Source organism: Mytilus trossulus, chromosome 6, assembly GCF_036588685.1.
Source record: "Mytilus trossulus isolate FHL-02 chromosome 6, PNRI_Mtr1.1.1.hap1, whole genome shotgun sequence".
Taxonomy (NCBI): domain Eukaryota; kingdom Metazoa; phylum Mollusca; class Bivalvia; order Mytilida; family Mytilidae; genus Mytilus; species Mytilus trossulus.
This window is the reverse complement of record NC_086378.1, coordinates 57554837-57580202: the sequence shown is the minus strand read 5'-3', so window position 1 is coordinate 57580202 and position 25366 is coordinate 57554837. Positions and strand designations below refer to the sequence as shown.

The 25366-nt window shown below is 31.5% G+C and overlaps 1 protein-coding gene and 1 long non-coding RNA gene across 2 annotated transcripts; one reads left to right on the top strand and one right to left on the bottom strand.

Annotated features, from left to right (window-relative positions):
* Positions 1-294: 294 nt before the first annotated feature.
* Positions 295-4730, bottom strand: LOC134723581 (uncharacterized). The gene is made up of 3 exons (XR_010108119.1): positions 4673-4730; positions 2385-2492; positions 295-871 (listed from the first exon to the last, which is right to left on the bottom strand). It is a non-coding gene; the product is annotated as an uncharacterized LOC134723581 (long non-coding RNA).
* A 7899-nt stretch (positions 4731-12629) lies between these two features.
* On the top strand, positions 12630-23222 carry LOC134721593 (proteasome subunit alpha type-7). Its single transcript, XM_063584692.1, has 6 exons — positions 12630-12789; positions 15187-15313; positions 16701-16825; positions 17729-17851; positions 20583-20765; positions 23049-23222. Exons 1-6 carry the CDS (start codon positions 12688-12690, stop codon positions 23136-23138), a joined length of 750 nt encoding a protein of 249 aa, XP_063440762.1. The 5' UTR covers positions 12630-12687; the 3' UTR covers positions 23139-23222.
* The last annotated feature ends 2144 nt before the right edge of the window (positions 23223-25366 follow it).

Genomic DNA, 25366 nt, shown 5'->3' with positions numbered 1-25366 from the left:
AATCAGTGCAACAATTTTTCATATAAATAGGAAGGTCGTTGATGTATAATATAAACAGAAGGGGGCCTAATATGGAGCCTTGGGGAACACCATACTTGATATGAAGTTTTTCAGAATGAGCATTACATAGGTGGTGCATCAGTGAATTACATGCTTACATTTGTACATGTAATTTGTATATGTCTGAAATGTACATATGATATCTGTAGGTTTTCTGGTAGGATTAATATCTATATTGAATTACTTTTTACATCGGTTTCCTGTAATTGCCATAAAAATAACAAAACACTCATAGAAGTCTTATAAATAAATATTTCAAAATTCCCCTTTACCATGTTTACAGTTCAACTGAATATCATATGTCTATCTGTAGATCTCTCACTCGTCTTGGTTAGATATTGCAGTTTTTTTTTAAAACATTTCATGAAAGAGACATAGAATTACATTTCTGACATCCGTGAAATACAATATTTACACTGAAATCCTTTTTGAAACTCCTATTTTAAGAATATTCACAAATCTCCAAACTGCCTTTATTATGTATATTTGCATTGGTATTCCTTTTAACTGAAGTAAAAACTCTTTAAGATGGTATACATCAACTTCAATAATGATGAAAAAGCAGTTAAATTGTCCAATTAATAATATTCCTCTCTCTTTCAGCATCAATACACTAAATTCCAATTCATTTGATTTTGAAACAGTCAATGCTTCTGCTTAGTACGGTGCATAATGTAGAATTGCTGTCATTTTTCTATTTTTCATGGACATATTTGGTGGCTTTCTAAACAAATTTTAATCAGATCTTCCATAATGGCCATGATGAGTAATAAGTAACTTTTAACTGGTGTCTGACTGCAGGTCTTCATCCCTGAAATATGAAAATGCAAATATAATACAAGTACAATGTATATATCGAATGAAATTTTCAATATGAGAAAAGTAATCAAAAGTTAGTGCAAACATACTTCTTCAAAAAAGTACTGTTAAAATGCTAACAAAATAATTCTTGTCCTTTTTTACCAGTAGGAATGTCTTCATTCAACATTTGAACAAAAAAATAAATTTTCCAAACACATTTCAATAAGGCGCACTATGTAATAAATATTTAAATAGTATGTTGAACTTCATTATTTTGTATCTCCTTTTCCAAATGTGAACAATGACAGGAATACTTCAATATCAACATGATCAATATCAGTTATCCACAAGAAATTTTAGCTACATGTACATGTAGCAAGTTCAGTATATTATTATTATCATGATTATAGGAGTATCTGTCATGTCTGTGTAAATAAATATTATTGCTGGTACATATATATACAGACACTTCATTTTGAATTCAGAAATTGATCATGATTTATATTAAGTACATTAATTATTGTATTGCAATTTTTGAAGAATGGAAAAAAAAAGTGAATTTGTAGGATACTTATACAAGTGAATCTTACATGTATTTACTTGTATAGGTAAACAAAAAATTGGCATAGTTATGTCCCTTACACATTCAGAATGTTTTACATTGTACTTGTTTTACTTGTACAAATGTATATATGTAAAAAAAAATTAAATCATCCTTTTTTCTTTCTTGTATTCTTGAGATTTCTTTGCTCTAATCGAATTTTAAATTGTGCACTCTCTGCAGATGTCTTTATCAATCATTTAAGTGTAATTTCATAGACAATGAAAATCCCATCTGTCTGTTATCTTCACAACACTGCTCATTTACAAGCCTCAAAGGAGCAATTTTTGAAGGCCTTGCACAAATATACAAGATCTTTGCTCAATCAGTTTCTTTGATGGATTTAATTTATACATGTATAATGAGATGAAACATTGAACTTAAAATAAAAAAAACTTGAGCCAAACTTGAAAAAATCATTAAAGGCATGATTCACATCTCAAAACTTGAGGATTTTTTTAGGATTGAAAGAAATGTTTACATGGTTTACTTGTACAAGAAAATTTTTGAGAAAATTAAGGCTAGATTATTCAAACATTATCTATTTACTTATACGTGTTATATATGTATTTTTTTTTACTTCTTCAAGTAAATAAAATAAACTTGTACAAGTACATGTAGTACCCCTGACTATGTATGTGTCTGTAATATTTAATTGAGCACTTGTTGTTTGTTTGTTCATTCACATTTTTCTCACATAAATAAGGCTATTAGTTTTCTCCTTTAACAGGTTTATTAATATTATGATTTGGCGCCTTTTAGAAGGACAATGTGGCAGAATGTGTTTTTCTCATTGTTGAAGGCCATAAGGCCTAAATGATGACATATAGTTTTTAATTTCTGTTTAACTTGGGACCCTTCAGGAGAGCCGTCCCATTGTACATGTACAATAGTTAGATAATTGCAGGATAAAACAATTTACCTGTCTATAATACATGTAATGAAGCTCTCCAAATTCAAACCATTACTTTATATTTCATCACAGCTTGAATGGTATACTGTAACCTCAATCCTGTTATTGTCAGGTGACCTAAAAAAAAAAGAGAATGTAATCATACTTTTTTTTTTAATAAAGGAGCATGAAAAATTGAAAACAACACGTTCAATAATTTCATGTGTCCATAGCACTTTTCTGGCCGAGTCTGGATTTACCTTCATCAGGAACGCTCAAAGCCAAACATTTAAAATCCAAAGATGTACAAGTAGTGAAAAAAATTACAGAGCTATATGTCATGTATGTCAAAAATAGTATGAACCTGTGTATACATTGTAACATGTATAATCATGATAATGAATCATATATTTTTTAAAATAAAGAAATCACTTTTGCCATACAATAGAAATACAATGTAGGAAGATGTGGTGTGAGTGCCAATGAGACAACTCTCTATCATGTCCATCCAAATAACAATTTATAAAAGTAAACTATTATACATGTAGGTCAATGAATGGCCTTCAACACGGAGCCTTGGCTCACATCAATAAACAAGCTATATAGGGCCCCAAAATTACAAGTGTAAAACCATTCTAACAGGAAAACATACGGTCTAATCTATATAAAAAACAAGAAACGAGAGACACTTATAAATTACATAAACAAACAACAACTACTGTACATCAGATTCCTGACTTAGAACAGGTGCAAACATTTGCAGCGGGATTAAACGTTTTAATGTTTATATAATTAATGCAAATTAAATTAACCCAGGATATGCATGTTGCTAATTTTTGCTCGTCTTAATGTAATTTTTATGATTAACTAGAAGTGCTGAGAACACTGCTCACAATAGCCAGCCCCCTCCCCCACAAAAAATATAAAATAATATAAAACAAACAAGTGAATCTGTGAGCTACTGATCACTTTTGATACCCCCATACACTTTAAGAATTTTAAGGTACACAGGAATTTGTTGAGTGGTGAATATGAAAAAGCATCACACGGTATTATATAAACCCTCAAACCAAATTTTAGAAGTCCTTGTTATTTTCCTGAGAAAGATGCGACAAAAAAATATTCAATTCTGGAACAGACAGACAGACTGACTTTAATACACCGTCAAAATTGACCGTTTCTAAACAGGCTGTGGCCTTTTCCATTTAATAAATGATATGATTTGCATCCGTTCATGCTTGTACATACTTGTCTGTTACAACAGAATACACAGCTATATTACAAGTGGTTTTTTTCCTGCCTCTTGGACATGAGGTCTCGCAATGAAAATTTTACAAATACCATTATGGCTCGATTCTGTTTACTGGGGATATATATAGCTGAACACTGAACAGGGACACAGTTCAGATATTTGATATCATTCATGTACTCTAATTTAAGAGGGAAAGTGAATGCAGTGACTATTCAATTTTAATACTGATAATAATTATTATATATATAAAAATAATATGTCATGTACATGATGTATGTCAAAAGCACGAGAAATTAAAGAGTATGACAGGAAACATGGAAAATAAATAAGGGGAAAAATGAAGCACACATCAAGTCATCCTACTAAACGCGAAACATAGAAGATAAAACGTCTGAACTCGAAAACAAGTTGGTGACCTTCTGCTAATATCTGTTCTATGGTTGGGTTGCTGTCTCTTTGACACATTTCCAATTTCAATTCTAATCATTTTAATACAAGGGACACCGAACATATGTTCTCATAGTTTATGACTTTATTCATTATAGGTTGAAAAATACAGGCAAAGTTTAGATGTTTATGAAGTGTCCTATATTTTGACTTTAGTGGAACCTTAATCTAATCTCTTAGTCTTATAGAGCACAAGCCATGTCCTCTGCATTTTAGTATCATGTATATATCTCTAGATTGTGATACCTGAAAGCGATAAATTACACATTTATAAACTGTCTTGTTTTTTCCTGACATTGGATCATATTGAATACATTTTCCATTTGTTGTCATCAGTTTCTTCAACCAGGTCGTTATAATCTCAACTGACAAGTGCACGGCTACTTCAGTTCAGTTATTTTCAATTAACCAACTTGCAAACTGCAAGCTTCGCAACTACATTGATTTTCCAAATAAGGTAAACAGGTGGGCGGAGCTTAAACTCCGCTTGCTATTTTTCTTTGATAAATACAGCTTTCACTCAAATTATTTCCATTTCTTGATGTTAAAATACATTATAATATGAAAAAAGACACCATATGACATATATTTCATTATTCATGCGATACGCGTTCCTTACCTATTGCTACATTTGTTACTGTGTCTGCAACGTCCAAGTCGCCCGCCATTACACATTCAGATCTAGATAGGGGAAATAACTCCTGCACTATTTTTTTATTCGGTTTTGCGGGAAAACCACCTTAATGTCGCTGCGAAATGTTGTCCCTAGGGGTAATTTCACTCCTGTTACCGCTGGGTTTTTTTTCCACCTGTGGACACGTTTGAAAGACCAAAAATTTATTTCTTGTAATGCAGTGTAAAGAGCATCATTTCCTGAATGTATGACTCCATATATTTAGGTGAACAGCAACCATGCAGTTTGAAAAATCTTAACTCCCCAAAGATCAGAATTTGGAAAAAAATAATGTTGTCGTTCTCTCCTATTATAGCCTTTTTGAGTACCTTCTGAGAATATTTCATTGTCTGTTCATTATAACTGTGCATGTGTTTTTATAGTATCTTATCAAATTGATATGCACATGTAGATGGAAGTAAACTTCTACACAATTTGAGTAAATGAACAAAAAGTACCGCGTAATTCCTTTCTGTTACGTTCTGTCATGTTACCTTATAAAAATTAACAGGATAACCATAATCAGTAACAGGAAGTATGTTCAAGATGAATCAAAACCTTAATCTATTATATGCCAACTATTTCATTTAATATAAGTTATCATCACCATATCAAATAAATTTCAAAATAATATACACTGTCTGTATATTGAACAAATACATGTTTTTTGTGATTTTGATAACAGCAGAAAACATTGTGCAAGTCTAATATAGTAGGTAGTAACAGAAAGGAATTTGTTTTAGAATTTTTCATTACCTAGACATAATTTTCATCTTGCAAATACAGTTTCAAAGGATAAATGAAATTGTTTGCTGTTATCTTCCATGCAATTATTACCATTAATGTGAAATGATGTATTTTTTTTAAACTATAATAGAATAAATTATTGTTGTTGAGAAAAAATCCTTTCTGTTACCAACTCTGTCCTGTTTAGTGCAGTGACAAAATAGGAAAAAGTCGATTATTAAAGGTGTTTAATTTCACTTCATGGTACACGGCTAAAAGTTGGCACAGTCCTAGAAAAATGATTTTACTTAAATTTAAGATTGGTCGTCAAAAAGTCGTATGGTGCAGTTTTTTTTTATTTCAGCTTTTAGTCAGCAAATTTGACATCAAATGCAGATCATAAGTGGATGCAGTTTTGCTTTTTATTCAAAAGCTGCCATCGCATATCTTTCTTTTATGATTTATTTAAACGTGAAACATAATGTTCTATGCATTAGGCAAAAGAGGTAATCCTCAAAGCCTTTTGATGACAAATTATGAAGGTAAAAACTACTGTTAACGGAAAAATATTGTGTTTTACCCGATTCCAACATCATACAACAAAGCGCTGATAAATGGATTATATCGTATCTACTATAAAGTAATTAAAATACAATTTTTCTTTTCATGTACATATGTTTTTATGAGGTCATATTGTTTAAAACGATATTTTTTTTAATTTCAAAAATCTCTTTACTTAAAAATATTCCGGATAGTTGTGTCCCGTCCATGATTGGGCTGGGACATAGTTTTCCTGTAATATTTGGACTTGATATTACTTGTTTTTGTTGATGTTTTATTGTTTCGTTGAATTATTTTGGTGTCCGTAATTCTTTTTTATGGTTGTTGTGTTATTTTGATTTTATTCATGTAAAAGGCGAAATAAGTTTTTCAATGGTTTATTTAAGAAATAGAGATCCGACAAAATCCCCAAAAGATAACAAAACTAGAAAGTCCGTTGAAACTTTGCGTTATCATTTCAAAGAAGCAAACATTCATTTTAATACCTTAAATAGTGTTATTTTATTGAATGCAGAAGTATAATAATTGATTTATTTTTACAAACGTACAGTAAATTGAGGTATTTTGACACAGTTGATTGGTGTAATGATAAAATATACAATATACCCAAGATTGCGCATATAATTGTGACTTTTATTCATAGATGTACATCTATCATCGGGTTCATTCTATTCGCTTGAAAATTGTATATAATAAAAATGGATACGAATGATGCATAAGTCTACATGACATAGTGTTATCTACAGTTCGCAATGCAATTTGAAATGCAGAACCTTTTAAAGACCTAAAGTACACCTTTTTGCTTAGTTCTATGATTTCAAAATTCAGATATATAGAAGATTACCTTTTAACCTACATTTTAGTCAGTCAGTACTTACATTTCCCAGTTAGCTTGTGATAAAGGATACTACAGAAATTAGAATGTTCGTTTCATATCTTGGCCTTTTTCTTTGATATTGAGACGGATTGACGACTACAAACAAAAATCTATGACAAACTTTAGAGGGCGATTTTATCTTTCCAAATGTCAATTCCCCAGCTAAATGTAGGTCTCAATGTACTACACTCTTCTGCGCCATCGTATAATGTGCACATATCTCAAATTATACCCTATGCTGGTGCTTGTTGAGTCAATACAGTCTTCTTGGACAGGGGTGTACCCCTGACTACTTAAAACATGCCGCAGAATTTTAAGGGATATTCAAACATATTAGTCGACGACAATATCAAAACGGCATGGTAAAATTAAGAGAACGACGTAAATGACAAACAAAATTCTGCAAAACTCTACATAGACCACCAAAGATTAACACGAAACATACTTAAAACAAGGTTATCTCGTGTGCCCCCGGAGAGTTTAGAAGATTCTAGCTGTTTCAATTGTAACACATGAGTGTCGAACGTGGAAATTTAATTTTGGTGTCATGACCTTGACCTTAATTATGAAGAACTTGCGACTGAAATAGACACAAAATAGGTTTTTATATTACCGTATCACGAATAATGATATATAAGCTCTGTCATGGCCCAACTCACTAGCATGTCTTTTTGCGGTTTACAATTTTTCAGAGATACTAAGTGTCAGATCAGATCTGAAAATTTGCTATTAATTTGTGTTCCATTCCTGTTTGTAATATAATGATACTTTTGATTCGCATGCCACGGGTAACATCTTGTTGACACAACCAAACTGAACTATTTTTTGTTTTTCCTGGAATTCTCCTAGCTTTGTTTTAAACATAACCATCGGTAACTTACGTACTGTTGCCTGTGTTTCTTTGAGACATACAGACAAAATGGCAGCCGGCTCAAGTCAAGAAACCAAAGTCACGGCTATCAAAGGTTGTTATATGTGTACTATTGTTTGTCTGTGGGTTTTTTCTTCATTTTTTTGCCATGGCGTTGTCAGCTTATTTCGACTAATGACTTTTAATGTCCCTTTGGTATCTTTTGTCTCTCTTTCATATGCTTGCATCTATTGTAGAGAAAACTACAACCAGGACGATGAATTTCATTCCCTAAAACAGAACATTTAAGTAAAGGTTGTTTTATGCTAATTTGTCATATAGCCACTATAAACCTTTACTAGGAGTCAAACTGTTGTATTCTAAATTACAAGATCATTCACAGAAGAAAGTTGTTTTTACCATTAGCAGTGTGATATAAATGCTATCCCTAGTTCAGATATCAAATCACTTATACAGACGACCAGAATGTAGGGCATAACGACCACGACAATCGGAAACATTGCACAAACTACAGTCATGTGATCATGGCTAGTGTATAATGTCGATGCGGATCACAGATGGTTTTTTTCTTGGCTTTTGTTTAGAGATATTTTGAGTTTCAAGCAGCAGGACAAGACGTTTCTTTTAATACAGGGTTCTTTTGACATTTGTCCTAGAGGTGCACTGATGTTTCAATTGTTTTATGTCCCCCATAAAATAGATTGACATGATCAAAGTGTTTTTAGCAATGACGATGATGTCCAATGGTGATGGATAAAAGCTCGCAATATGTGGTCCACAAACATTTGACCACCACTCTATTGCAAGGCACAACACGTTAAATGTCCGAAGTTTAACATTGATATTCGCAATATCATTATAGGATTCGTGGCTTAAGAATTTTGTCGTGTTCTTTAAACACTACGGACCAATACTGACATTCGAGATTTGCTAAAACTTCCACTTGCGAACATACGTATTCCAGCCAATGGTCAGAACGGCGTGATAATGTCCTCACATTACAAAAGTCATTTGAGGTCTGAATTACTGATTAAAGTTTGGTATATTTAGTGCTATGTCAATATATCCCGCATAAAAAAAATATGATCTTGCGTCACTTAGTTTGGGATTGAATAACCGAAACGTTCTTCATTTTCAATTGAATAAAAGGTTATTCTTTCATAAAATTTACCTTTTTAAAGTTGAAAGTTTATCTTAAATGATTTATTTTCCTATTGATAGGAATTTATTTCATAAAATCGTCATGACATTGTCAAAACTCAATTATAAGTATGTTCTGAAATAATTTGTGTTGTCTGTTTTGCATGAACCGAGTTCAAAGTATATGGCAAAAACTTAAGTTTTCACTTTCATTGATGTATACTAGATGGTTACATGAATAAAGACACATTTTTCCATAATTTTCTATATATTTTGTTAAGTTTTGACAGACGTTGTTCTTATTATTTGAAAAAAATACATCATGTAAAACTGAAAACTACCCCCCTTTTTGTACAGTCGCATACGTGTGTTCGGAAATCTCATATAATAATGGATTTTCACTTGTTGGATGAAAAATTGAATAAGAAAGAAAATAGATTTAAGTTTTCAATCATTCTACTGTAAAAAGGGTATTTAAATTGGAGTTACATATTAAATTTTAATTTCCTTGAAAACGACATATGACCTTTGATCAAGATTTCTGAAAAACTGCACCATATTTTCATTTGACGACCAGAAGAATATCAAAGTACACATATTTCCGAATCCAATGATATATGATATAGCCGTGTACCATTTTTGACGATTAAAATTTTATAAATCCAACTTTGGTCACCGGCCTAGTTACAGTTGTCCTGTTACTCAAAATTCTTTCATGTTACCGACATATCTAACTATATTTTAGTATATTTCTAAACCTTTTGTATTGCAAATGCTAAAATCAATAATTGACATTTGTTAAACTATTGCAGGATATACTAGTAAACCACAAATAGTGTCTTACACTTATTCTATTTTCCCATTAGAAACTTTTTAAAATTGATTCACCTAGGTAACAGGAAAGAACTGGATTTTTTTTGGTACCATTTTTAAAACTCCCATTTTTACCACATTAAACAATTTGTTTGAATTGATTTACAGACAACAGTTCCTAAATCCTAAATGTGTGTTCTTTGATTTGTGCTATAAAAATACTGGGTCTAAAGACATTTTTTTTGTGTTTTTCCTATTGCCAAAAATTATACTTTTTTCAGATATTGTTTTAAATGCATTTATTTTAGTATATTATGAGGTGTACTGTCCAATAAAGTATCCAGAGATACAAACGATGGTAACAGTAAATGTTATATATTCTTATTATTATTTCTTACTTCGTTTACTTTAATTTGCAATATCAATCAATTAAATCATTGTCTATCATATTGACGCAACGTTAGATATTGCTACTACAACCAAAAATAGCGATAAGCAAACATTTGACCGGAACATTTTATTTGTTATGCTAAAATAATATTTCAAATTATGTATGAAAATAAAGATTGCTTCTTAAATTTTCACATTACGATAGAGAAAGCTTAAGAATACAAATATAATATACATAGGCTTCGGAAGACGCAGATTATCAGAAAAAAACTTTACTTAGCGCCCGTGTAACAAACTCGAAGCACAAAACTCGAGCTACTCTTCGACAATTTGCATGAACGGTCTATGACGTGATATATTTCAGCATTTGTTTACATGGCTGTCTCCATTTAATATGTGCACAGATATTTTGAAAAGAATATGATGTACGGAATGTCTAAGGGAAAATTTAGTTTGGAAACTAGAAACATTTCAGTTAAAAAAATAAAAATTTTGACAGATAATTTATCAAATTGTACATTTGTAAGCAAGATCGCTTTATACCAAATGTAAGCTCCAAAACTGAACTGAAATTAATAAATGAATTGAGCTATATATTCAATTAAAACAATAGGTTTGCAATGTCTTGTTGAAATGTCCGAGTTAAACGTTCATGCCTTCACAAAACGTTTACGGCCAAAAAAACAGAGATTTGATTTCATGAAGTTTTTTTTCGGTACTATATATGCTATACCAAAACAAAAAGTACTTTATTGTAGTTGAATTAGTAGGCCTACACCAATTTGTATTACATATATATTGTTATAGGGTTATCTATAAAAAGTATGGATTAATTAAGGAGGCTCGAGGGTATAAAAATTTCAGAAAAAATTAAACATTTGTTTTTCATTACAAATTTTATCTATAATTACCTTTTGTAGTTGTTACTTTATCATGTGGTACAAAAATATTTAAAGCAATAAATTTGGGTTGGCCCCAGATGACTTTCAAAATATAAATATCATTGAAAAAGTTCCAAATTATCTACCTTTGGTGGAAAAATGCAATTTTTTGGCTTTAATATTGAAATATCTCTTTTAACTCATCGGTGACCTATATTTTTTAATATAACTTTGATATATGCTGTACTTAAACTAAATTGTTGTAAAAGGAGTAGGTCCGGTAAGACCCCTTTTTGGCCCCAAAAAATAACAGTTTTACAAAATTGTTAAAATGTAAACTTTTAGTTATTTATTGGGCAGTTAAATGGTTCTGCTACATAAATATGGGCAGTTTTTGACAAGACAATACACATATATCGGGTTGTAGCACTATTAAGGCATGCTAAATAACGGAAAACTTCAAAATTCTATCATTTTAGTTAAATTTTAGACGGTTTCCGTGTAAAACGAAAGTGGCCGCATTCGTGTTCATCCTTAATATTGAAATGTAAGTTGTATTTCATGATAATACATAACATATATAAAGGTTGTGGATGAACACGGATGCGGCCACTTTCGTTTTTGACAAAGACTATCTGAAAAGTGTCGTTTTTTGGCAGATTTGAGAGATTTTTCATATTTGAGCTTGAATCGGACCGTTTTTAATGACTAAATCAGTTAAAATATTTCACATAAATTAATTGAATCAAGTGAAATAGACACTTAAGTGTTTAAAAAGTGGTCAAAATCTTTCGTCAGATGAAACTGAAATTTGAGGCCAAAATGAGTCCTTACCGGACCTACTCCTTTGAGCGATTTCTGTAATAAATTTCTTGCAAGCTTGTCCGTTGACATTATTTGACGTCGCCACAAGCGTGATATATGTCGTGGACGGCATGAACTGCATTTGCGTGTTCCTACCTCTTCTTAATGTTAATGTCCTGCTTTCAAAAAACTAAATAATGCACATTTACAAAAATACACATCTATAAGACGACCAAACGGAAGAAATAAAACTTCAGTTTCATAACTCACTGTCGCGTGTACCACTGCTTGAATACAATTATACTTGGATTGACTATTATTTAAAATACAGTGCTCAGTATTTCCCCCTCCAAAAAAAAAACCCACACATAATCATGCACTAGCAGTAAAATAAGTGTTATCCTATGTAAATCATAAAATCACATTTGATTGGAATCTCACAGCATTTCTTCTTTTGTATTATACTTTGCATTTACACAACAAGAAAAGCAGGAAAAATAATTGCGCGTAAAGTATTGTTTTCTGTTACGCTAAATAGTAGCATCAATTCTGACGTTGCGTCGTTATGTACTTTGTTTTTTAATTCTAAATTATAATTATGTGTTCCTTTATTTTTAGACGAAAAATGCATAAAACTGAACTGAACTGAATATCTCTACATGTGAAAACATATGATACCGTTTTCAAACTGAAAAATAAATATTCTGTATGTATACGTTAAAGACACCAAATCTGGCTTTTACCCAACGGGATATCAGTTATAAATACTTTTATTTATGTCCTTTCTTGTGATATGTTATACTTGATGTTTCAAATGTTATTGGATATTCCATTTAAAGCGTTTTATTGACAGCGATCACCGGTTATTCAGCGCGAGCCTGTTAATTTACTCAGCAACATGACAGCCAGATACGACAGAGCAATTACAGTTTTTTCGCCCGATGGGCACTTATTTCAAGTTGAATATGCACAAGAAGCAGTCAAGAAAGGCTCCATGGCTGTAGGAAAATATTTTAATATCCATATTTAGCCTATGTCAAAGTATTTTAGTCCTTCGAAACAGTAGACCATCTACATTTTTGCATTGTCATCTTCCATTTTGCATGCACTTTATCAAGTTGAAATCCAATGATATGTTAGAACTAGCAAAAGACATGCCAGATTTTAAAAGAAAGGCACTAATCATATCTGCAAATAAAAGTCTTCTTATAGACCAAAGGTTTTAAATAGTTAAACAAATGAAAATGTATTGTCTATTCCCAATACACCTTATCGGCTAAACCCAGGTGACCGAGAATTTGTCTCGCTTGAACTATTGACGTCATACAAAAGTCACTTTTTCATTGTGGCGTCAGATATTTTATATTGTGTTGTCAAAACTTGTTGGGAACCTAAGTGATATCCAGAAAGACTGACACATGACTAAGGCAGGACAAATACTAATATGGGGACGAAGTCCCCAATTACGGTAGAAAAATCAATATAAAAAATAAAATTAAAAAAAACGGGGAAATTTTCCGAATTTTTCATTCTACTAATGAACTCAAAATCGTTAACTTCTTTTTCCAGATCTACTTCCTGTTCCGGTTTCCCAGCATTCGCGCAGATAACTGTTTTGTTTGCATGAGACTTTGAATTATTTTTTATTTATCAGTCTAGTAAAATATAACATTGGATCTCAATACAAATTCAATTTTAATAATTGTTTGATATGAAAAAAACGTTACCTGATGAACATGATGAAAGCGTTTCTTTTGTTTACATCGAATATGACGTCATAACTTAAAGAACGTCACAGCTTATTCCCTAACAACAGAACCAAAATCGGGAACGTTACGCACAGTATTCTGTTTTCTTTTATCAACATTTTGAATTAAAAAAATAATTCATACAGACTTCGTCCCCATTCACAGGTTATGCCTGCCTCATATTAACCATAAGCCTAAGGTGTATGATGAGATCTTTTTTATTTTTTGCTTCAAGCCTTACTGAGATGTCATTGTAAGAGCTTATTTGTCCTGGTGAAATATGTCTGGACAGACACATGTTACCAGTAGACAGGTGGAAAAGCTCTATGGTTATAATATTAAACAGTATTTTTAGTCCGATGTTAATAATTTGGGTACAAATGAAATCAGCACCTGATTAAATCTGCATCTCATTAAATTGGCACTTATTCATGCTATTGAAAGTCAATTCAGCATTCAATGATTTTTCTAATTGAAATAATATGTTTGAATAACTCTAAAAAATTAGTAATTTTTGTCACCCAGACAAATTTTCCTATGATTTCAAGTGTCCATGTCCTTTTTTACAGGAAAATATTTCCATGAAAAAGTCCAGTCAGTTGGTCGGTAAAGACAATAAAAAAAAAATCTTTCAAAATAGAGAGAATATGCCAAAAAAATTAATTTCACCTTTCTAACATTGTCTAAATTAATAGACATTATGTTTGGTATGCTATTTTGTCATCATTTCTAAAAATTTTAATTCAATGAAATATTATTGCTCAGCTATTATAAACATCGTATGTGACATTGTCTAATAACTTCCTGTGAAAAAGGGGGGTTGTGTCCACGGTTAAAAACAAAATTAAATTGTCCTTTCTCAAAACAGAAAAAAAGCAGTTTTGCGTACATGTAGCTCTTAATCAATTTCAGGAAACTGGGTGAATAATGAGCTTTAAGCACAAAAACCCTGAAAACTGATAAAAAAAATTGTACAAAAATAAGTTTCAACACACATGTCAAAATCATAACAGACTCGTCCACTGGAAAAACGAGGATATCAGGTTCATCAGATGTCATGCATTCTTACCTTTTATATCCAAATGGATAATATTTTTTTTATTATCTATGCATGTAGGGTTGGCAGGAATAAAAAAGCATGAAAAAATAATTTAATTTTTTCTGCAAATAGGCAAAATAGGGTTGGTAGATCAGTAAACCAACAAATTAAAAAACCTTGGCCTTAATTGTGACTGACCAGGAAAATCAAGATTTATAAAATAACTACAGACTAATAAGGTCACCCATTAAATGAAATAAATCAGAGGCGGATTTAGGGGGGGTCAGGCCCCCCCCCCCCTTTGGAAAAAAATTTGGTTGCTTACATAGGGAATCACTGAAGCATGACTGGAGCGGGCCCCCTCTTAGGTCAGTAAGTGGGCCCCCACTTATGAAAATTTCTGGATCCACCACTGTTAATGTCACCTTGAGTTTGATCAACCTTGGATATATACATTTTGTAACATGTATAACATTCAAATCTAATAAAACTTGAAACTAAGCAACTATCATGACTATTTTAGTTATTGTTTACATAGTATTTGTAATGAGGATTTAATGTAAAATTACTCTGACTTTAGTTTAATGTATCATATATATTAATTTGTTAGGTTGGTGTTAGAGGTAAAAACATTGTTGTCCTTGGGGTAGAGAAGAAAGCTGTAGCTAAACTACAAGAAGACAGAACTGTCAGAAAAATAGCATTATTGGATGATCATGTTGCTTTAGCTTTTGCAGGTAAGTTTAAAATGCATTAAATGTCTAAAGATAAGACAAACATGACAATAGCACTTGAACATGTACATCATGTACATTGTAGTTCTAAAAAGGTGTTTCAGAACATGATTTAAAATTACTCTTGTCATGCTTTTTATACATGTTAAAATGGGTTAAAATGTTTGTGTCATTTTGGTCTTTTGTGGGTAGTTGTCTCATTGAAAATCATACCACATCTTCTTTTTTATAAAACTCTTTTTTTTGGGTTGTTGTCTCTGACCATTGCTAACACATTCCCTATTTCCATTCTTAATTTTATTTATTAAAATTTTAACATACAGGTATATATGGCTATTGCACAGGAGGTGTTTATTACACTGGGACAACTGTCCGACCAGTCCGACATCTAGACGGATTAAGACATCCATAAAAATAAGTCCATACCCATACTGTACATTATATAAATTTAAAGTGACATATTTGACAATCACTAGGGGAGTCATTATTTGATTACTAATTGACCACATGTACATGATGTACAATGATGTACATCAAGTTTTTTTGCATTTATTTTTAAGATCATACAAAGAATCTAAGATGAATACATGTATATATTTTCAGAGGAGGTATTCAAATTGCATTTTGAGTATCTCAGAAAATCTTGATTTGAGAGTTTTTCAATATTTCTTAATTATTCATGAACAAGATACATGTAAAAAAGAAGATATGGTATGCAAAATGGTATGATTGCCAATGAGACAACTATACACAAGAGACTATGTACATGTATACATAATTGCATAACTGAAAAAAAATGAGTAAGACAAGATTAACTGCTATCCATCATATTTTCTCATTTGTAGTATTGACCAAAGCAAAATAACATTACAGAATTTTTCTTTTAAGACGAGAGCTTGAGGCTAAAGACAAGAAAAGGATACATTTTGAGACAAACGTGTCAGTCAAAAACAAACTTGCAAGTGACAAAAAGAAAAAAACACCTATCAACAAAAAAAATACACAAAACACTACATAGAAAACTATGTTATTCGTTGAACATTTGAATTCGTGGTTCACCTGTACCCACGAAAATTGATATCCAATGATTAATAATGAATCCACAGTATATATGTTTTTATTTTATAAACTTCTTTTACCTGTGCCATTCTGTAAGTTATGTAAGGGAACATTTGAATATAAAGTCCTTTTAAGTAACAATTAAAGTCCTGTTGGGCAACTTTTGACTTTACACTGAAGTTTGAACCAAATATGTATTTATCACCCCTTCTAATTTTGTGTAATTTCTTGTTAACTCATGTATTTGTGAAAATTTGAATAAGGTTGTAAACAAATATCAACCTTTGTCATCTTAATACACATTGATATATTTCCCCATTGTTAATGATAGGTTTGACAGCTGATGCTAGAATTCTGATAAACCGAGGCCGTATTGAATGTCAGAGCCATAAGTTGACAGTGGAGGATCCTGTAACATTAGAGTATATAACCAGACATATAGCACAGTTAAAACAGGTAGACCAACTTATACATGATACACATTTAGCAATTATTAAATTGTACAATGTCTTTCTTGGCAATAGAAAGGGGTAGTATACATGAGTATTGATTTAAAAGAATTCAAAGAGAGAATAGAATGTGTAAATTTATTCATATTTATAAGGTTAAACTTACTGAGAAGTGAAATTATATAACTATTTACCAAAACAGCTAGAGAAAGACTAGGAATATTTATTCAGTGTGCATTACATAATGAATAACACCATGAACACAAGAGTTTCATACTTTCAGGTTGATGTTTGGTTTTTGTCAAAGCAAAGAACAGCAAATTTAAAAATAAGTCTTCAATTTGGCTTTCCTGAGTCCTGATGAATAAAAGAGCTGAATTCAGCCATTTTCTGTACCTGAAAAAATTTGAAATTACTTAAAAAAAGGCTTTAGTTGAACTTCCCTGATCTAAAATGACCTTACACAGGGTTTTTTGTCCCACCTAGCTATAGAGAGAGAGAGAGGCATTAATTTATTTTTTGGTCTTCAATTCAAATTCAATTCAAAGCTTTATTTATAGTCGGCATGTCATATAACAAATAAAGTCTGTGCATCCATCTGTTCATCTGTCTGTCCTGCTTCAAGTTCAAGTTCTTGGGTCAAGGTAGATTTGATGAAGTCAAATTCCAATCAACTTAAATTTTAGTACGCATGTTCTTTATACATGTTATAAAATGATTTGATTTTCCTAATTTTTATGCCAAATTAGAGTTTTTACCCTAATTTCACAGTCTACTGAACATTGGAAATGAAAGTGCAAGTGAGGCATCTGTTTACTTTGGAAACATTCTTGTTCTTTTAGATTTTTGGGTAGGACATCATAAATATGTTTATATATACATTTTAAAATGTTATGAACTTCTCTTTCAGAAATATACACAGAGTAATGGACGGCGACCATTTGGGTTGTCAGCATTGATTATAGGTTTTGATTTTGATGGCACACCAAGATTATATCAGACAGACCCCTCAGGAACATACCATGAATGGAAAGTAGGTATTTTGTATCAGAGGCATATATATTGTATATGATTTTGGTTGTTATGTAAGTTGTTTAGTCATTTAATACATGAGGACCAGTTACAAGGATAACTGTTCTCATGTCTTTGTTTGGTATTCAACAATTAGAAATGTTTGCCATTGATTCTATACATATTTTCAAACATTACATGTATGCATCTTTTGCTATTCAGGTACCATACATTGATTGAAATTTATACTTTTAATATATATTTTGTCGAGCTCTCAAATATACTCCAATTGTAGAATGGAAGAAAAATGCATATAAATTCAGTATGTACAATGTACATACTGTTATACTGTTATTTGAAGGGTTGGAACATTGAAAAAAACAACACTTTGATGTCACAATCTCTAATTTTAATTTTATCATCAAAATCAAACAATACATAAGTTTTTATTGTCACTTAGTCATTTTTGAAAGTGAAAATAAAATGATAACCTTGCAAATTTATATTAGACAGTAAATATTTTCGTCCCCTTCATTGACATAATTGCAAGCTATTATTTCATTAGATTTTGATACAGAGCACTTACAATTGCATTTACGTGTGAACTCAATAAGATATAGATCATATTGATAAACTTCTCCATACCGCATGTAGCCCTTATTGGATTTCTAGGTTATAAGAGTAGTTTTTGCTTCCTTAATTTGGGGGGGGGGGGTATTTCTTTTTAGCTTTAATTTATTTTTTATTAGTTTTTTATTTGGTCTGACACTAAAATAGACAGGACCTGAATTTCATGTATTACAACATCACACAGAGGAAGTAGCAGCTGGAGTTTACCAACTACTTTTGAAAGCCCTGTGTTATACACACATTCCCAGTGGAAACACAACTTGGCCTGATTCTGAATGTTATGAAGGCATACATTGATGTAACAGTTCTCTACCTATCATGATGATGTCATTATGTGAAGAAATATGAAAATTTTGTCATTTTATAAGCAATATTGTTTTGGCTCTTAAATTATAATAGAACTCTTCATTGTGTGCATTAATTATTGCGATTTTGGAAAACAGAGCAAAAAAAATGAGATTGATTTTTACCATTTCATGAAAATATGGAATCTTTTGCATAATCCAGAATGCAAGTTCTCATTATTGCAATGCTCACCCAGTAGTATTATTCACATTCATGACATTAATAAAAAACCTCACAATTATGTCTGAATTTACTGTAATTCAAATTTAATTTTTACAGGAATAAATGTTTGCTATTAACCACCTTTAATTATACCCCACGCAACAAGTTGCGGAGGGTATAATGTTTTTGACCCGTCCGTCTGTCCGTCCGTCAGTCCTGTTTCTTGTCATCGCAACTCCTCTCAAACCACACAACAGAATTTCACGAAACCTTTTCAGATAGTAAGGACATACTATCAACGGGAAATTGCGATTCAATTTTTTTTCTAGGAGTTACGCCCCTTTGAACTTATTTACTATAATGTACTACTGCAACAGTTTGTCATCGCAACTCCACTCAAACCACACAACAGAATTTCACGAAACCTTTTCAGATAATAAGGACATACTATGTAGTTGTGCATATCAACGGGAAATTTTGATTCAATTTTTTTTCTAGGAGTTACGCCCCTTTGAACTTATTTGCTTTAATGTACTACTGCAACAGTTTGTCATCGCAACTCCTCTCAAACCACAAAACAGAATTTCACGAAACCTTTTCAGATAATAAGGACATACTATGTAGTTGTGCATATCGACGGGAAATTGCGATTCAATTTTTTTTCTAGGAGTTACGCCCCTTTGAACTTATTTGCTTCAATGTACTACTGCAACAGTTTGTCATCGCAACTCCTCTCAAACCACACAACAGAATTTTATGAAACCTTTTCAGATAATAAGGACATACTATGTAGTTGTGCATATCGACGGGAAATTGCGATTCAATTTTTTTTCTAGGAGTTACGCCCCTTTGAACTTATTTACTATAATGAACTACTGCAACAGTTTGTCATCGCAACTCCTCTCAAACCACACAACAGAATTTCGTGAAACCTTTTCAGATAGTAAGGACATAGTCACATACTATGTAGTTGTGCATATCGACAGGAAATTGCGATTCAATTTTTTTTCTAGGAGTTACGCCCTTTGAACTTATTTACTTTAATGTACTACTGCAACAGTTTGTCATCGCAACTCCTCTCAAACCACACAACAGAATTTTATGAAACCTTTTCAGATAATAAGGACATACTATGTAGTTGTGCATATCGATGGGAAATTGCGATTCAATTTTTTTCTAGGAGTTACGCCCCTTTGAACTTATTTACTATAATGAACTACTGCAACAGTTTGTCATCGCAACTCCTCTCAAACCACACAACAGAATTTCATGAAACCTTTTCAGATAGTAAGGACATACTATGTTGTTGTGCATATCGACAGGAAATTGCGATTCAATTTTTTTTCTAGGAGTTACGCCCTTTGAACTTATTTACTTTAATGTACTACTGCAACAGTTTGTCATCGCAACTCCTCTCAAACCACACAACAGAATTTCTTGAAATTTTGTAGATAATAAGGACATACTATTTAGATGTGCATATTGGCAGGAAATTAATTTTTCTTATACAATTTTTTTTTCTTTCACTTATTTAATTTCTCCAATGACAATGAGGGGACATGGGGTATGTGAGCGTGCTCACTAAGGTTCTTTAATTATTGACAAATTTATTTTAGGCTAATGCAATTGGAAGAAGTGCAAAGACTGTTCGTGAATTTTTAGAGAAACATTACACAGAGGAAGTAGCAGCGAATGATAAGGAATGCATCAAACTGGCACTGAAAGCTCTGTTAGAGGTGGTACAGTCTGGAGGAAAGAATGTAGAGTTAGCTATAATGAGAGAGAAACAACCTTTAAAGGTAAAACAGGGAACTAAATGATTTATTTTTGTCTTTGGGGTTTTGTTGATTAAGAATAACATATTGATGAATTTATTTTTTTTTAGATTTTAAAAGTACAGTAGTTCTGATAGTTGAAATAAAAGGGAATTTTTTTTTTTTAATGTTTAGGTCACACCAATTTGATTTTAGTTCTATGGATTTTCCCCCTCCTGTTTTTTCGAAATCAAGTTTTCAACAAACAAAAAACTACTTTTTTTTTAACCTGCATGCCGCTTTGAAATTAGTATTGCCTTGAATTTTATTTTTTTCTCACCAGTGCTTTTTCCCCCTATATAATCAAAGCTGGGTAGGTTCAAAGGCACCTGTGATCAATTAATAAAAAATGAAAGGAAATATAAAAATCATAATGTCAAGCCATCAGTTGTTGTGGTGTTGGCTCAATGCCAAGGACAGGCAATCATTAAACAAACAGCTATCCATTTGTTCATCATCATTTACATATCTTTTATGCAGCCAAAAGGGTAAAGTCTGTCAATATTTTGATATCAAACACATACAAATTCGTCAACATCCGTCGGTATCACCTCTCATAGTCCGAGATTACTCTGACGTACAACGGCTCTTTTGCCAGAAAAGCTGGGGCTTGTCTGACAAAACAGCCATTTGATGTCAGAGTTATTTCGGACTACACCTATCAATGTTGGCACTGACATGGATATTTCTGTGTTGGGATAGATAAACTGTAAATTTGTGAATTTTGAAACAATTTATTTGACCTTGGTGGGGTCAAATAAATATAATGTGCCTTCCTTCCCTCTCCCCCCCCCCCCCCCCCCTAATTACATTTATTTTTGGAACAGCCCTTGATGGAATTTAACCTTAAACATTAAAAAAGGCTATTGATCAAAAAGTTACAAACTGAAAGTTTAATAAGTGTCATGTGATTTGCATGCTCTTTACATTTTTGAAGGTCATTGGTATTGCCATTTCTAAGTCACATTTAAGAGATTTTTTTCAAATATTTGCTTCTGCAAGGTGAAAGAGTCTACAGTTGTTTTAGTCAGAATAAAGTATTCAAATGGGATAACAGGCCTTATGCATCAAAACATCAGTGTTTTTCCTTCTTATTCTGTTTGATAAAACTAGCATACATGTAACAATTTAAAAAAAAAAGATATTGCTCGCTCCTCTTGCAGACCACTCACTCGCCTGTCGAAAAACTCATTTTCAAGAATTTAAAAAAAAATTAAAAATTCGCTCCATATTTTTTAGAGCAAATGTCCGAAGAACTTTTTATCAAATTGGTGTGGCCTTAGGTATGGAATTTCAAATTGTTAAATCTAGTTTTTCAAACTAGATTGTGCATTGAACTCTTCATATTGTGTACTTGTTGGATTTTCTTTTCTTTTCATCATGTGTTCATGTATAATTCCAAGGAACTCTCTTTGATGGATGGATGCAATCCCCATTTAAAAGTCAACACTAACAAATGTTTTTTTTTTCTCTCTAAAAATCCTATAGTGTTATTCCCTTGACTGATGACTGTACCGTCAAAATAAATATCTATATCCAAAGTTAATTATTGAAAGAATTAATCTTGTAATTAATATGCATAAGCAATAATAATCTCTTTATATACATTTAATAACATGTTCCTGTCATTAAGGATAGGGATTTCCTTGGATGATATTATCATATTGAATATGATTACTTATAGATCTTCAGACCTAGAATAAATAGATTTATCTAAAATGAGAAAAATAAGTTTTATTGAACAATTGGAGTTATCCCTCTTTAAATTGATTTTCTCCTTCCATGTATATAGTCCTAAAAAAGTGTTTTATGGTTGTTCTTTCATTTTGAATTTTCGTGGTTATTTTTTTTTGAGGGGTGGGAGGCGGGAAGAAATCATAGGTTCCCTCTCTTTATCTCGTGAAACACAACCTTAGGCAAACCTATACTAACTTTGGTGTGAAGAAGTCTTTCAGGTCCATTCATTTAGAACACAAGACATGACAGTTGTCTGTTAAAGGCTCGTTAAAATAACAAAATGTTATATAGATGCTTGCAAAACTAATAAAAAGCATTCACAAGATCCTTCATTTCTACATAATTCTGAAGCGTGTTGACCCTGAGTAAACCATAGTTTATGGCAATTATTATATACATGGCAAAATGATTGTAATTGATAAACTTATCTGTCCATAAGATACATTGCTAGTTTAAATAACTCTTTTTCTTCATTAAATCAGCTTTTAACTGTTTTAAAGGTTCTAATCTATAACTTGATTTCCATTTCAGATGTTAGAATTAGATGAAATAGAAAAATACATTGCTGAAATTGAAAAAGAAAAGGAGGAAGAAGCAGAAAAGAAGAAACAAAAGAAATAATAATAGTGCTATTAATCTGACTTATCATATTACAGGAGTTGTTCTCATTGTCATTGTTATCATAATAAAGTAATGATTTCCTTCTGTGTGTTGTACTCTACAAGGTCTCACATTTTAAGACATTGCAAATGCATGTTACAATAAAATCAGACATTCCTAAAGCATTTTGATTACTGCATAATTTGTTATTATTGAACACTGATGTAGATTAAGTACTGTAAATCCAGAAATAATTGGGAAGTTTTTATTATTGTTTAAAATGAGACTGGGACAAAATCACAATAATTAAAACTCACATTTTGAAATTTTTTATATGACTCCAACAGGATTTTCTGAATATTGCAAAATTTACAGTAGCATTTAAGTCTAAAATGACAAAGTCGCAATAATTTCTGAATTTACAGTAATAAACTTCCTTTTTGTGGACCTCTCAGGAACAATTGGATTGATTCTTCTCTCATTCCAAAGTTTAAAGACAATGTTATAATTTTTTAAGGAAATGGAAAAAACAAAGTGAATTTGTTGTTGACAAATCTTTGTCTTTTAATTATAGATTTGCAGGATTAATTGATATATCACTAAACAATATTGTATTGTATTAGCCTTTGCATATAGGATTTAATTGTGTCTTCAAAAATATGAAAAAGCTTTGAACTTTGTTCGTCATTCTAGGTCGGGAAATGCTAAGTCAAATTTTGTCAACATTTTTTTAATCGTCTTTAATTTTTTGATGGGGAAGAATTTTCTTGCCATGATGCCACCAAAGGTTGGATGTTTCCTAGCAGTAAACCTGAACTATGTTGGTAAATTGATAAATTTTGTGATTAGGTAAATTTAAAGGGAACCACCATAATTGTAATCACTGCTCTATATGGATTATTTAGCCATTTACCCTCAATCTTAGTGTGTTTAATTTAGTGTGTTTAATTTGAAACTAGTGATCAGGTCAGTTGAAGTTGAAGTGAATGATCTTTTGGCAGGCAGGTGTTTTATCATATCTTATTTCAATTGCTATTAAATGGCTCGTAGCTATCAATCACAGTTCATTGACTTTAAAACTTTCACATAGTTTACATGTTAAATTGGTTGGTTTTTTTAATACATTATTGTGTATTATCAAAATTTGATACAGGTGAGGCACATATTGGTATCCATATTTCATTTACCTGTATGTCTTTTGTTTTTGCTGCTCATTGATGAATATAAAAAATAAGATGTGGTATGATTGCCAATGAGACAACTCTCCACAAGAGACCAAAATGACACAGAAATTAACAAGTATAGGTCACTGTATGGCCTTAAACAATGAGCAAAGCCCATAACGCACAGTTGGCTATAAAAGGCCCTGAAATAACAATGTAAAACAATTCAAAAGAGAAACTTAAAATGGGAAAAAAGACACCAGAGGGACAGTCAAACTTGTAAATCGAAAACAAACTGATAACGCCATGATGGCTAAAAATGAAAAAGACAAAAAATGAAGGTTGCTACAGTCATAAAATTTGAATTATTATTGGGATAGAGCAGTTTGATGTGCGATTTTCTTGGATGTATTATTAGTCTAGTCAAAATAGATGAAAAATGTGGCCAACCTAAAAAAAAATCCAATAGAAATATTTTTAAATTCTTTCAATTCTAAAAAGGCATTCTTTGTAATATACTGATAGTGTACCAAGAGATTTAAGTGTGAAAATGGACTGTTAACGTTCAACTTGTAAAATAGAAAAAATGTTAAAAAATTGTGAAAAATGGCAAAAGCTTGTAAAACATTTATTTTCGAAGATAAGCATTTCAAAGCAAAATATTTTTTCAACAGTTTATACTATGTTTTTGAAATTAAATAATAAAGAAAAAAATAATTTAGGTGGAAATATCAGATTTTTGTTGGAATTTGAGATTCACAAAGAGTGAATTGATCAAGTTTATTTTATTTTTAAAAAAATGATCAAAACTATATTATAATCATTTCAAAACTTAACAGTTATTCTTAAATGGGTAACTGATGATTTTCAGTGAAATAAAACAAAATCATCGATAAACCGGTCTGTCCCTCCATCTATCTACACTTTGCACAATATCTCAAAAACACTTCCCCTTTTCATGAAACGTTGGTGAAATGTCAAAATCTATCAACCCTTTCAAGTTTTTGATAGAATGTTTCCAAGTTTTAATCTAGCAGGGTACTACAGTACATGATATATAAGGCATGGAGATGTTATTGTAACAGA